Below are 16,752 nucleotides of genomic sequence, written 5' to 3'. Positions count from 1 at the left end.
GCAGGTGGAAGTGGAGGAGTGGGGAATCAAACACGGTTCTCCCAGATAAGAGAGCTCTGGCTGACCCAAGGCCATTTCAGCAGCTGCAAGTGGAGGAGTGCGGAATCAAACCCGGTTCTCCCAGATAAGAGAGCCATGGCTGGCCCAAGGCCATTCCAGCAGCTATAAGTGGCGAAGTGAGGAATCAAAGCCGGTTCTCCCAGATAAGAGAGCTCTGGCTGACCCAAGGCCATTCCAGCAGCTGCAAGTGGAGGAGTGGGGAATCAAACCCGGTTCTCCCAGATAAGAGAGCTCTGGCTAACCCAAGGCCATTCCAGCAGCTGCAAGGGGAGGAGTGGGGAATCCAACTCGGTTCTCCCAGATAAGAGAGCTCTGGCTGACCCAAGGCCATTCCAGCAGCTGCAAGGGGAGGAGTGGGGAATCCAACCCGGTTCTCCCAGATAAGAGAGCTCTGGCCGACCAAGGCCATCCCAGCAGCTGCAAGTGGAGGGGGGAATCAAAGCCAGTTCTACCAGATAAGAGAGCTCTGGCTGACCCAAGGCCATTCCAGCAGGTGGAAGTGGAGGAGTGGGGAATCAAACCCTGTTCTCTCAGATAAGAGAGCTCTGGCTGACCCAAAGCCATTCCAGCAGCTGCAAGTGGAGGAGTGGGGAATCAAACCCTGTTCTCTCAGATAAGAGAGCTCTGGCTGACCCAAGGACATTCCAGCAAGTGGAAGTGGAGGAGTGGGGAATCAAACCCGATTCTCCCAGATAAGAGAGCCATGGCTGACCCAAGGCCATTCCAGCAGCTGCAAGCGGAGGAGTGGGGAATCAAACCCGATTCTCCCAGATAAGAGAGCCATGGTTGACCCAAGGCCATTCCAGCAGCTGCAAGCGGAGGAGTGGGGAATCAAACCCGATTCTCCCAGATAAAAGAGCTATGGTTGACCCAAGGCCATTCCAGCAGCTGCAAGCGGAGGAGTGGGGAATCAATCCCGATTCTCCCAGATAAAAGAGCTCTGGCTGACCCAAGGCCATTCCAGCAGGTGCAAGTGGAGGAGGGGGGGTATCAAACCCGGTTCTCCCAGATAAGAGAGCTCTGGCTGACCCAAGGCTATTCCAGCAGCTGCAAGTGGAGGAGTGGGGAATCAAACCCGGTTCTCCCAGATAAGATAGCTCTGGCTGACCCAAGGCCATTCCAGCAGCTGCAAGTGGAAGAGTGGGGAATCAAACCCTGTTCTCTCAGATAAGAGAGCTCTGGCTGACCCAAGGCCATTCCAGCAGCTGCAAGTGGAGGAGTGGGGAATCAAACCCGGTTCTCCCAGATAAGAGAGCTCTGGCTGACCCAAGGCCATTCCAGCAGCTGCAAGTGGAGGAGTGGGGAATCAAACCCTGTTCTCTCAGATAAGAGAGCTCTGGCTGACCCAAGGCCATTCCAGCAGCTGCAAGCGGAGGAGTGGGGAATCAAACCCGCTTCTCCCAGATAAGAGAGCCATGGCTGACCCAAGGCCATTCCAGCAGCTGCAAGCGGAGGAGTGGGGAATCAAACCCGATTCTCCCAGATAAAAGAGCTATGGTTGACCCAAGGCCATTCCAGCAGCTGCAAGCGGAGGAGTGGGGAATCAATCCCGATTCTCTCAGATAAAAGAGCTCTGGCTGACCCAAGGCCATTCCAGCAGCTGCAAGCGGAGGAGTGGGGAATCAAACCCAGTTCTCCCAGATAAGATAGCTCTGGCTGACCCAAGGCCATTCCAGCAGCTGCAAGTGGAAGAGTGGGGAATCAAACCCTGTTCTCTCAGATAAGAGAGCTCTGGCTGACCCAAGACCATTCCAGCAGCTGCAAGTGGAGGAGTGGGGAATCAAACCCGGTTCTCCCAGATAAGAGAGCTCTGGCTGACCCAAGGCCATTCCAGCAGCTGCAAGTGGAGGAGTGGGGAATCAAACCCTGTTCTCTCAAATAAGAGAGCTCTGGCTGACCCAAGGCCATTCCAACAGGTGGAAGTGGAGCAGGGGGGAATCAAATCCGGTTCTCCCAGATAAGAGAGCCATGGCTGACCCAAGGCCATTCCAGCAGGTGCAAGTGGAGGAGTGGGGAATCAAACCCGGTTCTCCCAGATAAGAGAGCTCTGGCTGACCCAAGGCCATTCCAGCAGCTGCAAGTGGAGGAGTGGGGAATCAAACCCGGTTCTCCCAGATAAGAGAGCTCTGGCTGACCGAAGGCCATTCCAGCAGCTGCAAGCGGAGGAGTGGGGAATCAAAGCCTGTTCTCTCAGATAAGAGAGCTCTGGCTGACCCAAGGCCATTCCAGCAGCTGCAAGCGGAGGAGTGGGGAATCAAACCCGCTTCTCCCAGATCAGAGAGCCATGGCTAACCCAAGGCCATTCCAGCAGCTGCAAGTGGAGGAGTGGGGAATCAAACCCGATTCTCCCAGATAAAAGAGCTATGGTTGACCCAAGGCCATTCCAGCAGCTGCAAGCGGAGGAGTGGGGAATCAATCCCGATTCTCTCAGATAAAAGAGCTCTGGCTGACTCACGGCCATTCCAGCAGCTATAAGTGGCGGAGTGAGGAATCAAAGCCAGTTCTCTCAGATAAGAGTCCACACACTTCACCACTGCCCCAAAACTATGCAGAGGCAGGCAACGGCAAACCTTCTCTGTTGATCTCTTGCCTCGACTTGGATGGCCCAGGGCTAGCCCAATATTGTCAGATCTCACAAACGAATTAGGGTCAGGCCTGGTTAATCCTGGATGGGAGACCACCAAGGAAGTCCAGGTTTGCAGGGTAGAGGGAGGCAATGGCAAAGCGCCTCTGTGCACCTCTTGCCTTCAAAACCCCATGTCGGCTCTGACTTGGGGGCCCTTTCCACCGTAAGCAGAAACCGGGGACTGACCCTGGGACCTCCAGCATGCTGAGCAGATGCTGTGCTCTTGAGCCTTGGGTAGCCCCTTGGGTAAGAGCCTGGGTCTTCTCCGGGACAGCTCACCCCCTCATGCCTCTTCCCAGGCTGCCCTTGTGGCGTAGAGCATAGAAACCGAGGTCCAGAGAAGGAGACACCTGATATCCGGGCAGAGGGTACCTCTCCTCCATTCCTCTTGGCCTGGTGTGCTCCGAGCTTAAATGTGTAAATGGAGGCGGTTTCTGGGGTTTCCAGTGAGCGTGTCCAAAGGGCACCGTCTTTCTGCATCCAGCTCTTCTGCATGGCTTCTGGCCGCGGCTGTTCAAAAGGCGTTGGCTTTGGGAGCCGGGCTGCTAAAGACAAACAGTGCCTATCATATGGCACTTGACGGGATCAGCAGCATCCGGGACAGCCAGGTGGTCACTCGGAAAGCCCTTATCAGTTTCCCTGCTCCTGGAATGCCTCCCCCCCCCCCGTGAAGCTTCCACCTGCTCGCCTTCCTCCTGTCTCCCTTCTGCCAGTCCTCTCTTATCTTGCTTGCTCTGTTCCTGTTCCTGTGCGGGGGGGTGGGGGTGGGGTGGGGGCGGACATTAAGTCCCTTCCCACTTCTACACGTATAAAGCCCCCCATGAACCCCCTGCCCAGAAGACACCCCCTTCTCTGGAGCAGGCAGCCATCCCTAGGTGAGTGAGAACGTTTCTCGCGTTTCCCTCTTGCCTTCCACTGGGTTTGGGCTCCAGAGGGCAACCGTGTTGGTCCGTATTAGAACAGCTGGGTTCTAAGAACAAAAGTGGAAAACCCCAAAGCCGTGGAATAGTTTTTAAATTTTAATTGTATTAATGTTTTATAGATTTTATTGACTTATTGTTTTTAATTGTGTAAACGACTGTTGTAAGCCGCCCTGAGCCCGCTTGCGGAGAGGGCGGGATAAAAGTCTAATGTAAATTTAAAATAAAATGAAATTTAAAAAAGCTGATACTGGCTTGTCTTTAAGGAGTGACTGGGCTCAAATAAATTGGTTTGTGGACTCCCAAGATGGACATTTTGGCTTTAAAAGGGGGCTACTCACAATGGAGGCTTTCTCAACCATCACGAGAGCCATGTGCATGAAGGGTATAGCATTACTCATGCACATGACACTGTGTGGCTGCAACAAAAAGTAGAATATCTGCCTTGAGGAGCTTACAGTCCTTATCTGATTACTAAATCCTGCATCCAGTGGGGAGGGACGGTGGCTCAGTGGTAGAGCATCTGCTTGGTAAGCAGAAGGTCCCAGGTTCAATCCCTGGCATCTCCAAAAAATAGGTGTGAAAAACCTCAGCTTGAGACCCTGGAGAGCCGCTGCCAGTCTGAGAAGACAATACTGACTTTGATGGACCAAAGGTCTGATTCAGTAGAAGGCAGCTTCATATGTTCATCCAATAACTTACTGGACGCAGGTCTTTTTATCATAAGTAGCGGACTTGCAAGATAATGAAAAGCTATTGGAAGATGGCGCAAGAACTATTACAGAATATACTGAAAACACAGATCCAATTTAAACCAGAGTTATTTTTATTGAATACATACTCCAATGAATATACAAAAGAGACAAGACATTTAATGGCACATTTTAATACAGCTGCCAGAATTCTGTTTGCGCAGAAATGGAAATTACAACTAGTGCTTAGAAAACAAGAATTGATTGGGAAAATATCGGAAACAGCTGAGATGGACTATTTGACTTCATTATTGAGTGGCAAATCTAAAGAAGCAGCAAGAAAGAATTGGCAACCGTTATATGTTTGGTTTTACACTCTTAGCTAACTTTCTGATTAAGACTGTCTGATGTGAAACATAATTAATTTTTTTTACCTACTATTATTATGCAGAATTGTATGTATACTGAAATTATGATCCAAATTAAGAAAATTTAAGCAAGAATTAATGAAACTTATACAACATTGAACATTGAGGCTGATAATATGGGAATATGTTATACTTTACTTTATTTGATTTGTATCCCGCCCTCCCCGCCGAGGCAGACTCAGGGCGGCTCACAGCATAAAACCACAACCAACAATTAAAATCCATACAATATTATAAAGTTTCACATTCAATGATTAGAACTGTCAAAAATGATTTGGTGCAAGCCTCTTTGATGTTATATAGCTTCAAGGGCAGCAGTATTCCTTCCATTTCCCTACAGTACAAGGCTCAGTCAGCGTCAGTTAAAAGCCAACCAGAAGAGTGGTCTTGCAGGCCTTGCAGAACTGGGCGAGGGCCCTCACTCCCTCTGGCAGTTGGTTCCACCAGTAGGGGGCTGCGATCGAGAAGGCCCTGTCTCTAGTGATTTTGTATGATGGATTTTGTATGATGGTCTTTTGTGTAACGAATGACATGGGGTCGTGCAGAATGGACAACTTTTCTGACTGCTTATGTATCGTTTCTTTTCTATATCCTTCTTTCCTTGAAGAATATAGGACGTATCTTTCCTATATCATCCTTTTGCCTTGAAGACATGGCAGGTTTTTTTTAATTTCCTGATATCCCAGCTGAAGTAATTAATGCAAGGAGGAGAGTGAGAAGGACGATGAAGCTTCTTCCTGACAAAGGAATTCTGTATAGATGGTTGCCGCTAGGCCATCTAGTGGTCAATATGGAAAATCAAACTTTTACTGGTTATAATGAGGCATCAGGCAAGGAACTAATAGACAGTGTAATTAAACTAAAGTCTGGAAGAGTTTGAATGGGGAAAGTATATTTTGAATTGGGAAATTATGTTTTCTTGAGGAGTATTAATAGGAGAATGTGTATATAGTTAGAAGGTAGGATAGGAAGGAAAGGTCCCCTGTGCAAGCACCAATCGTTTCTGACTCTGGGGTGACATTGCTTTCACAATGTTTTCACAGCAGACTTTTTACGGGGTGGTTTGCCATTGCCTTCCCCAGTCATTACACTTCCCCCCCAGAAAGCTGGGGACTCCTTTGACTGACCTCGGAAGGATGGAAGGCTGAGTCAACCTCGAGCTGGCTAGAAGATGAAGAAGAAGATAGAAGAAGATATTGGATTTATATCCCGCCCTCCACTCCAAAGAGTCTCAGAGTGGCTCACAATCTCCTTTCCTTCCTCCCCCACCACAGACACCCTGTGAGGTGGGTGGGGCTGGAGAGGGCTCTCACAGCAGCTGCCCTTTCAAGGACAACCTCTGCCAGAGCTATGGCTGACCCAAGGCCATTCCAGCAGGTGCAAGTGGAGGAGGGGGGAATCAAACCCGGTTCTCCCAGATAAGAGTCCACACACTTAACTACTACACCAAACGGGCTCTCCAAACTGGCTACCTGAAGCAGCTTCCACTGGGATCGAACTCAGGTCGTGAGCAGAGGGCTCTGACTGCAGTACTGCAGCTTTACCACTCTGCGCCATGGGCTCTTGAAGATAGGATAAATGGGATTGGAAAATGAAAAAGGAAATGTTAAAGCTAATGGAGTAGCAAGGAGGTGGTGGATGTGCCCCCCTAGACCTCCAACAGTAGAGATTTCTCTGCAGCACCCAGTTCTGGAGGTCACCCTGTCCAGCTTTCTTTTGCAGGCGTGGGAGAAGATAGAGTTTTAAAATTAAGTATGAAAAGATGGAAGTCCGTGAAGAAGTAAAGAAGCTTTGGAAACAGAAGGAAGAATATACTTATGATTAGAATAAGAATTAGGAAAAGTGGTACGGGGATCAGGTAAAGGAAGGAAATAAGATAAAGAGGAAGGGGTTTATTTATTCGTCGTTAGTATTCAGTTTGAATTTGTAGAACGTAATAAGCAAAAAACGAAATGTATGTATTTGAGATATATAAATAAGTTGAGATATGCACACTTTATAAAAAAATATTAATACTGAGAAGGCCCTCTCTCTAGTGATTTTGTAGGATGGATTTTGTAGGATGGTCTTTTGCATGACGAATGACACAGAGTTGTGCAGAATGGGCAACTTTTCTGACTGCTCATGTATTGTTGCTTTTCTGTCTCCTTCTTTCCCCTTTTGCCTCCTATTTCGGTTTGTATGGAAACTTTAATAAAACTTTAAAATTCAATAACTTACTGGACGCTTGAGGTGTGCTTGTAAATCCACTGTCTTTCTGGCCTCTTCCTTGCTCCTGCTCTGTCAAATCCAGTCCTGCACATCATGGATGGTGTGTGCGTGTGTGTGTGTGGGGGGGGGGGGTGGGGTTGGTTGTCCTTCCTTTCCACACATCTAGATGAGAGCTGGGGGCAGAGGTGGGTGCCCTCTTCAGCACTGTAAAGCAGTCCAGGCAGGTGGGGCTGGGCCCCCCAAAAAAACTCTCCTATTCTTCACCCTCCTTCCCCTTCGTGTCTCCTTAGGCCACAGCCGAGATGACCTTCTTTGCCGGCCTTCTCTTCTGCCTTCTCAGCAGTCTCCTTTCCAGCTCCTGGGCAGAAGGTAAGGCACGCTGGCATCCCCTTTGGCATCGGGCGTCTGATTGTGGAGAATGCATCTATTTGCATGGGAGACGTCAGGGCTTGAAGTTCACATTTTGGACACACGGGGGTGCTATGAACACAAGAATTAACTAAGGAAAAATTGCAGAGGTCTTTTGCTTTAGATTAGAATATAGCATAGAATTTAGTATAGTGGTGAATATCTCTGCCTGTTTCGCAGGAGACCAGTTTGATTCCCTGATGGGGAGTCGTGTAAAAGCCCCGTGGCACAGAGTGGTAAAGCTGCAGTATTGCGGTCCAAGCTCTGCTCATGACCTGAGTTCGATCCCGGTGGAAGCTGGAATCAGGTAGCCGACTCAAGGTTGACTCAGCCTTCCATCCTTCCGAGGTCGGTCAAAGGAGTCCCCAGCTTGCTGGGGGGGGGGGCGGGGTGGAAGTGTAGATGACTGGGGAAGGCAATGGCAAACCACCCTGTAAAAAGTCTGTCAAGAAAATGATGTAAAGTCACCCCAAAGGTCAGTAATGGCTTGGTATTTGCACAGGGATCTACCTTTACCTTTCTATCTTCTTCTTCATCTTCTAGCCGGCTCGAGGTTGACTCAGCCTTCCAGCCTTCCAAGGTTGGTCAAAGGAGTACCCAGCTTGCTGGGGGTAAAGTGTAGGAGAAGAAGATATTGGATTTATATTCTGCCCTCTACTCCGAAGAGTCTCAGAGTGGCTCACAATCTCCTTTATCTTCCTCCCCCACAACAGACACCCTGTGAGGTGGGTGGGGCTGAGAGGGCTCTCACAGCAGCTGCTTTTTCAAGGACAACCTCTGCCAGAGCTATGGCTGACCCAAGGCCATTCCAGCAGCTGCAAGTGGAGGAGTGGGGAATCAAACCCAGTTCCCCCAGATAAGAGAGCTCTGGCTGACCCAAGGCCATACCAGCAGCTGCAACTGGAGGAGTGGGGAATCCAACCCGGTTCTCCCAGATAAGAGAGCTCTGGCTAACCCAAGGCCATTCCAGCAGCTGCAAGTGGAGGAGTGGGAATCCAACCCGGTTCTCCCAGATAAGAGAGCTCTGGCTGACCCAAGGCCATTCCAGCAGCTGCAAGTGGAGGAGTGGGGAATCAAACCTGGTTCTCCCAGATAAGCATCCACACACTTAACCACTACACCAAACTGGCTCTCTGTAGTGTGGATGACTGGGGAAAAGAAAGGAAAGGTCCCCTGTGCAAGCACCAGTCATTTCCGACTCTGGGTTGATGCTGCTTTCACAACGTTTTCACAGCAGACCTTTTTACGGGGTGGTTTGCCCTTGCCTTCCCCAGTCATTTACACTCCCCCCCTCCAGCAAGCTGGGGACTCCTTTGACCGACCTCGGAAGGATGGAAGGCGGAGTCAACCTCGAGCCGGCTACCTGATTCCAGCTTCCACCGGGATCGAACTCAGGTCATGAGCAGAGGGCTCCGACTGCAGGACTGCAGCTTTACCACTCTGCGCCACTGGGGAAAGCAATGGCAAACCACCCCGTTAAAAAGTCTGCCGTGAAAACGTCATGATGCAACGTCACCCCAGAGTCGGAAATGACTGGTGCTTGCACAGGGGACTACCTTGACCATTTAAGAGATGGGTGCCACTTTTGTAGCAGTGGGACTGAATGTATATGTTAAGCCAGAGGAATGCAGGATCCTCTAGGCCAGGGGTGGCCAACGGTAGCTCTCCAGATGTTTTTTTGCCTACAACTCCCATCAGCCCCAGCCATTGGCCATGCTGGCTGGGGCTGATGGGAGTTGTAGGCAAAAAAAATCCAGAGAGCTACCGTTGGCCACCCCTGCTCTAGGCAGAGGAAAACCAGGCAGGTCAATGGGCCACCAGCAAGTGAAGAGGCTCTCAAAGTGGCCACAACGTTTTAGCAGCCAGTCCGGACAGGAAAGGGCAGAGCTGAGTAGAAAGTGGGAATCAATATCTGCCAATACTCTAAGTTGGTGGGGCAATCCTCTCACACCCTTAGCGGCAGAGGGCTGTTCCCTTAGGGGAGAGACTGGCTCAGTGGTAGAACATCTGCTTGGCACGTAGAAGGTCCCAGGTTCCATCCCCGGCATCTCCAGTTAAAAGGACCAGGCAGGCAGTGATGGGAAAGACCTCAGCCTGAGACCTTGGAGAGCCATGAAGTGGGGCTGTGGCTCAGTGGCAGAGCCTCTGCTTGGCATGCGGAAGGTCCCAGGTTCAATCCCTGACATCTCCAGTTTAAAAGGACCAGGCAGTGGGTGATGGGAAAGACCTCTGCCTGAGACTTTGGAGAGCCATGAAGTGGGGCTGTGGCTCAGTGGCAGAGCCTCTGCTTGGCGTGCGGAAGGTCCCAGGTTCAATCCCTGACATCTCCAGTTTAAAAGGACCAGGTAGGAGGCGATGGGAAAGACCTCCACCTGAGACCCTGGAGAGCCATGAAGTGGGGCTGTGGCTCAGTGGCAGAGCCTCTGCTTGGCGTGCGGAAGGTCCCAGGTTCAATCCCTGGCATCTCCAGTTAAAAGGACCAGGTAGGAGGCGATGGGAAAGACCTCCACCTGAGACCCTGGAGAGCCATGAAGTGGGGCTGTGGCTCAGTGGCAGAGCCTCTGCTTGGCATGCGGAAGGTCCCAGGTTCAATCCCTGACATCTCCAGTTTAAAAGGACCAGGCAGTGGGTGATGGGAAAGACCTCTGCCTGAGACCTTGGAGAGCCATGAAGTGGGGCTGTGGCTCAGTGGCAGAGCCTCTGCTTGGCGTGCGGAAGGTCCCAGGTTCAATCCCTGGCAGCTCCAGTTTAAAAGGACCAGGCAGTGGGTGATGGGAAAGACCTCTGCCTGAGACCTTGGAGAGCCATGAAGTGGGGCTGTGGCTCAGTGGCAGAGCCTCTGCTTGGCGTGCGGAAGGTCCCAGGTTCAATCCCTGACATCTCCAGTTTAAAAGGACCAGGCAGTGGGTGATGGGAAAGACCTCTGCCTGAGACCTTGGAGAGCCATGAAGTGGGGCTGTGGCTCAGTGGCAGAGTCTCTGTTTGGCATGCAGAAGGTCCCTGGTTCAATCCCCAGGATCTCCAGTTAAAAGAGACCAGGCGGGAGGGGATGGGAAAGACCTTGGCCTGAGACCGTGGAGAGCCATGAAGTCTCAGGAGAACTACTGCCAGTCTGAGTAGACAATACCGACCTTCACAGACCCAGGGTTCCATTGGGTATCAGGCAGTTCCCCGTGTTCAAGAGGAGGCCTGCAGAGCTTCCCTTCCTCATCGTTTCTCTCTCCTTCCCTGCAGCCCCGCAGGCCAAGGTGCAGGCCAAGTCTCGCTGCCCTTCCGGCGCTTTCTCCTACAAGGAAGGCGTGGCCTGGTTCTGCTACGAGTTCTATGGATACCAACTGCCCTTTGAGGATGCTGAGGTGAGTGAGGGCGGGGGCCAGAGGCTGGGGCCATCTAGGGCTGCTAAGCCCCCGGGCTGGGGTAGGGTTGCCAAGCCCAATTCAAGAAATATCTGGGGACTTTGGGGGTGGAGCCAGGAGGCATTAGGGGTGGAGCCAAGATCAAGGCTGTGACAAGCATCATTGAACTCCAAAGGGAGTTCTGGCCATCACATTTAAAGGGACGGCACACCTTTTCAATGCCTAACTTCAGTAGGAAATAATGAAGGATAGGGGCACCTTCTTTTGGGGCTCATAGAATTGGACCCCCTGGTCCAATCTTTTTGAAACTTGGGGGGTATTTTGGGGAGAGGCACTAGATGATATACTGAAAATTCGGTGCCTCTACCCCAAAAAACAGCCCCCCCCAGAGCCCCAGATACCCGCGGATCAATTCTCCATGATTTTCTATGGGGATAAATCTCCATAGGGAATAACAGAGTTCCCAGCAGACATTTCCCTCCCCTCCCCCCGCTTTCTGACGACCCTAAAGCGAAGGGAGGGCCTCCAAACCAGGGGATCCCCTGCCCCCATCTGGGGATTGGCAACCGTAGGCTGGGTGGGGATTCTCCCACCCTGAAGGTTCCCCTGGAACCTCCTCCTATCGTTGCTGACAAGATGGCGTCACCCGGAAGTGACATCATCACGCCAGCAACACCACGTGCCAGTCGCTCTAGCCGTTTCTGGGAAAACTCTATGGTTTTCCAGGCGCTTTAGCAATTTGAGAGGGAAAACACTATGGTACAATAGGTACCATAGAGTTTTTACCTTCTAAATGGCTACAGCATCCGGGGGAACCATAGAGTTTTCCCAGAAATGCCTAGAGCAGCCCGCGTGCAGCTCTAGTGTGATGATGTCACTTCCGGGTGATGTCTTTGTGCCCCGTGCGCAATGCGTGCAAATAAAGTCCCCCACCGGAGGCCGCGAGGGACTTGGCAGCCCTAGGGCCATCCCTGGTGGGAAAGCGGAGGGTGGGAAGGGGCCAGTCACCCCCCTCTAGCTGCATCTGGAAGGTCTGGATGAGCAGCCTCTGAGACAGCCTCTGAGCTTCCTGCTCTGCCTGGGTTGAGCAACTGCCATGGATCTGAGTGTGGGATTTGCCTCCCTCCTGGCCTGTTTTTCGTAGCAGGAACTCCTTTGCATATTAGGCCACGCCCCCCTGATGTAGCCAATCCTCCTGGAGCTCACAGTAGGCCCTGTAAGAAGAGCCCTGGAAGCTCTTGGAGGACTGACTACATAAGAGGGGTGTGGCCTAATATGCAAATGAGTTCCTACTACAAAGAAAGCCCTTCCTCCCTCTCTTCCCCTCACATGGACTGCCGGGCCTATTCTTCAGGCCCTTCTTAGGGAAGGGGGAAGTGTCAACCTGCTTCTGGTCTCAACTGTCATGCCCTTTCCCCAAGTGGTGGGAACGCAGGTCTCTTCCTCAGAGGGAGAGCTGGTGGTCGGGTTGCCAACTGCCAGGTGGGGCCTGGAGATGTGCCGGAATCACAGCTGAACTCTAGACAAGAGAGATCAGCTCCCCTCGAGGGCGGGCAGGCTTCGTGTTGCCTTCCCAGCTCCCCTGAATGCTTTTACCTTCTCAGGCTCCACTCCCAAGTTTCCAGCAATTCCCTAACCTGAAGTTGGCAACCCACTATTGCTGGGGAGTTGTGGGTTCCTCCTGCCAATGGGCAGGAGGCCAGCCACTAGGGTTGCCAATCCCCAGGTGGGGGCAGGGGATCCCCCGGTTTGGAGACCCTCCCCCCACTTCAGGGTCGTCAGAAAGCGGGGGGAGGGGAGGGAAATGTCTGCTGGGAACCCTGTTATTCCCTATGGAGATTTATTCCCATAGACAATCATGGAGAATTGATCTGCGGGTATCTGGGGCTCTGGGGGGGGGCTGTTTTTTGGAGCAAAGGCACCAAATTTTCAGTATAGCATCTAGTGCCTCTCCCCAAAATGCCCCCCAAGTTTCAAAAAGATTGGACCAGGGGGTCCAATTCTATGAGCCCCAAAAGAAGGTGCCCCTATCCTTCATTATTTCCTATGGAAGGAGGGAATTGAAAAGGTGTGCGGTCCCTTTAAATGTGATGGCCAGAACTCCCTTTGGAGTTCAATTATGCTTGTCACAGCCTTGATCTTGGCTCCACCCCTAATGTCTCCTGGATTCGCCCCCAAAGTCTCCTGACTCCACCCCGAAAGTCCCCAGATATTTCTTGAATTGGACTTGGCAACCCTACCAGCCTCCCACTTTTTGCTCAACATGGGACAACCTAAGCTGCCTTGCCCGGGCTAAGCGCTAAGGTCAGGAGGTGAATGAAGACCCATCTAATCCCGGTCTCTGTCCCCCACAGGCCATATGTCAGCAGAGCAGGAGTGGGGGTCACCTGGCGTCCATCCCCAGTGCGACCCAGATGCGGCTGATGGGCGGTTACGTCTCTCAAGTCAACCAGGGGAAGGGTGAGGTGTGGATCGGGCTACATCGGCACCAGAACTCAGACATGGTAAGAAGGTGCTGGGGGCTTGTTGCAAAACAGAACAAAAAGCCAACGCTCATGGCCCCAAAAAAACTGTGCAAAATACTCTCCATGCTGATAAAAAAAAGATGGACCTCCTGATGGCACTTGTGTTTTTTGGCCACTGTGTGACACAGGGTGTTGGACTGGATGGGCCATTGGCCTGATCAGACATGGCTTCTCTTATGTTCTTAGGGGGAGGCATTTGTGAGTTTCCTGCATTGGGCAGGAGGTTGGACTAGATGACCCTGGAGGTCCTTTCCAAGATTATGATTCTATGTATAGACTCATTGCAGACTAGGGAAAAAAATGATTTACATATCGAAATTCAGAGTCCCAGACTGAGCTTGTTGTTATAACATGGAGTTCTACTCCTTTCTGTGGCAGTCTGAAGTACGCAACGGATAGCTAGTGTGTACCAAGTAGTTTCCCAAAGGCTTCATCAGGCACATGTGTTCCAGGGACACAGAAACACATTCATACAAATCCTCAGTTACTTTGAGTCATGCAGAAAGGCTGGTGTCAAGCAAATAGTCAATAGAATTCTATGGAAACCAGGTTTCACTAGGAGAATATGAGCTTTTCCTGCTGTAAATACTGACTCGCGCATCCCGACATGCCCTTTCTCAGGCCCGTGGCTGGCGGTGGACCGATGGTTCCTTCTTCAGTTACACCAACTGGCTTGGCGGAACACCCAACAATATTGGCGGGAGACAGCTCTGCGTCGTCCTCACCCCTGGGTCAGGTAAGGGAGGACAACTCCTCCTCTTCTGGGCATGGGAACAGGCACCGAGTTTGGGACGTTATTAGTGGGCAAGATCAAGGGAGGGCTGACTTCCTTCTTTGGGGGGCCGGACAGAGGAGGTGGAGCAAAGGCCTTCGCTCAGGGGTGGCCAAACCTGCTTAACATAAGAGCCACATAGAATAAGCAGCAGACGTTTGAGAGCTGCATTACAGGAAGAGAGGGAGAGAGGGAGGGAGGGAGGGAGGGAAGGAAGGAAGGAAGGAAGGAAGGAAGGAAGGAAGGAAGGAAGGAAGGAAGGAAGGAAGGAAGGAAGGAAGGAAGGAAGGAAGGAAGGAAGGAAGGGAGAGAGAGGGAGGGAGGGAGGAATGGTGAGAGGGAGGATGGGAGGGAGGGAGGAAGGAAGGAAGGAAGGAAGGAAGGAAGGAAGGAAGGAAGGAAGGAAGGAAGGAAGGGAGGGAGGGAGGGAGGAAGGAAGGAAGGAAGGAAGGAAGGAAGGAAGGAAGGAAGGAAGGAAGGAAGGAAGGAAGGAAGGAAGGAAGGAAGGAAGGAAGGAAGGAAGGAAGGAAGGAAGGAAGGAAGGGAGGGAGGGAGAGAGAGAGGGAGAGAGGGAGGAATGGTGAGAGGGAGGAATGGTGAGAGGGAGGATGGGAGGGAGGAAGGAAGGAAGGAAGGAAGGAAGGAAGGAAGGAAGGAAGGAAAGGGAGGAAGGAAGGAAGGAAAAGGAGGGAGGGAGGGAGGAAGGAAGGAAGGAAGGAAAAGGAGGGAGGGAGGGAGGAAGGAAGGGAGGGAGGGAGGGAGAGAGGGAGGAATGGTGAGAGGGAGGATGGGAGGGAGGGATAGAGGGAGGAAGGAAGGAAGGAAGGGAGGGAGGGAGGGAGGGAGGGAGGGAGGGAGGGAGGGAGGGAGGGAGGGAGGAAGAGAGGGAGGGAGGGAAGGAGGGAGGAAAACAGATGGGGAAGGAATAGAGAAGTGGAAAGAAAGCAGCTTTAAATGCCTTCTCCAAGTCAGCCAACTGGGTGGTGGGAGCTTTGAGAGCCACACAATACATGTGAAAGAGCCGCATGTAACTCCAGAGCCACTGTTTGGCCACCCCTGCCTTAACTCCGCAGGGCCTGCAAGACCGCCCTCTTCAAACAGGCGTTCACCAATAACTGAATTAATGTTTACCGCCAGATTAGTAACGTTTACCGCCAATGTTGACTTAGGAATGTTTTAATTAATTATTGATTATTGACTGATTTTAATGTGAATTTTAATGTGAATTTAATGTTTTTATTACTATTGTTTACCTGAAATGCTGTTAGCCGCCCTGAGCCTGCTTCGGCGGGGAGGGCGGGATATAAATAAAATTTTACATTACATTACATTACATTACATTACATTACAACTCCTGGTTCTGCAAAGGGGCCCAACCCCTGGAGGGATCCATCTGAGGAGGGTGGAACTGCCCACTGCTCATGGGTAGCTGCTAAGTTTGCAATTGGTGTCCTGTGGGTTTCCCCCGTTAAACGACATTGTATTCTGCAGATGGCTGGGTAGCCATGGTTGTTCTGTCCGTAGCAATAGAAAAGAGTGAGAGGTCAAGAGCACCTTAAAGAGACTACAAAATTTGTGGGTTACTATGGAGAGTATATAAGTGTGTGTATATAAAATTTTTGGCCACTGTGTGACACAGAGTGTTGGACTGGATGGGCCGTTGGCCTGATCCAACATGGCTTCTCTTATGTTCTTATGAGAGGAACTCAGCCACATTCTCAGCTCTCCCTTTCTCGATTTTTTTTTTTAGGATTTAGGAGCTGGGACGATGCCACCTGCAGCTATGGGAGGTCTTTCCTCTGCAAGTGGAGAGCACCTTAGTGCAGGTGTGCAGGGGAAGGCGAGGGCCTACTTGGAAGCAAGGCACACCTGCTGGATGCCAGACATCTCCTGCACCCTCAACCACGACCTTTCCACAAAGCCTCTTCACCTGGGACCACCTTAGTCTCCATCTCCGGGACACCATTTCCTTCAGCTCTGTCTAAAAGCTCCCCGGGCTTTCTTCTCTTCTTGCTTGGGAGTTGTCCTTTTCCTGCCCTTTGCTTGCTAATAAACTTTGCTGGAAGCCTCCAGTCCTCCTTCATCTTTCCTTCCCTGCCCCCCCCCCCAGAAGAGGCAGTCCTGCTCCTTCCACGAGGCCCACAGTCTGGGCTGAAGTTTGTGGCATCTCAAATCTGGGTTTGCAGAAAGGTACAACTGGCCAGCTGGCCCTGGGGACATATTCACTGTCACTGCCATCTCTGGGCCTTCTACGGTGGGGGATTTAACAGAAGCACACCCCACATTGGCCACTGGGTGCATTTCTTCGAATTTCATGTGTGAAGCTACCTAAACTAGGACTAGGCTTGCCAACCTCCAGGTAAGACTTGGAGATAATAGAATCATAGAGTTGGAAGGGACCTCCGGGGTTATCTAGTCCAACCCCCTGCACAATGCAGGAAACTCACAAACGCCTCCCCCTAAATCCACAGGATCCTCATCGCTGTCAGATGTACATCTAGCCTCTGTTGATAATCAGTCTCCTCCCAGCTCTCCCCCTCCCATCTCAAGAATGCAAGCGTGCCTTCGACAAACACTGACAGAAAACAGATGCGCCACACGCCAATGCTTCAGATCTCTTAGCCCTGATTACTGGGGGAACTATGGCCACCCAGGAAGCAGGCTGATTGATGTGCCCATATAACTCATGCCTGGGACTTGGCAACCTCGTGGAAGCAACGAGTCGATTCCCTGGCTTGCATCCACGCTCCTTCC

General features: G+C 51.5%; 1 protein-coding gene across 1 annotated transcript; it reads left to right on the top strand.

The window, feature by feature from the left end:
* Window positions 1-3,099: 3,099 nt before the first annotated feature.
* Window positions 3,100-15,822, top strand: LOC132575836 (dromaiocalcin-1-like). The gene is made up of 6 exons (XM_060244524.1): window positions 3,100-3,294; window positions 7,228-7,306; window positions 10,580-10,701; window positions 13,056-13,205; window positions 13,848-13,962; window positions 15,749-15,822. The coding sequence occupies exons 1-6, from the start codon at window positions 3,100-3,102 to the stop codon at window positions 15,817-15,819; spliced, it is 732 nt and encodes a 243-aa protein (XP_060100507.1). The 3' UTR covers window positions 15,820-15,822.
* Window positions 15,823-16,752: the final 930 nt, after the last annotated feature.

This window comes from Heteronotia binoei, chromosome 8 (assembly GCF_032191835.1).
Source record: "Heteronotia binoei isolate CCM8104 ecotype False Entrance Well chromosome 8, APGP_CSIRO_Hbin_v1, whole genome shotgun sequence".
In the NCBI taxonomy this organism is placed as follows: domain Eukaryota; kingdom Metazoa; phylum Chordata; class Lepidosauria; order Squamata; family Gekkonidae; genus Heteronotia; species Heteronotia binoei.
Note: the sequence above shows the minus strand (reverse complement) of the source record. Positions and strands in the feature narration are given on the sequence as shown.

What these genes read in the sequence shown, in the direction of transcription:
- LOC132575836 (XM_060244524.1), top strand. Translation starts at nt 3,100, where the DNA reads ATGTGTAAATGGAGGCGGTTTCTGGGGTTTCCAGTGAGCGTGTCCAAA. An exon ending in TTCCAGCTCCTGGGCAGAAG is followed by an intron (nt 7,307 to 10,579) that starts GTAAGGCACGCT and finishes CCTTCCCTGCAG; the next exon opens with CCCCGCAGGCCAAGGTGCAG. An exon ending in TGCCCTTTGAGGATGCTGAG is followed by an intron (nt 10,702 to 13,055) that starts GTGAGTGAGGGC and finishes TGTCCCCCACAG; the next exon opens with GCCATATGTCAGCAGAGCAG.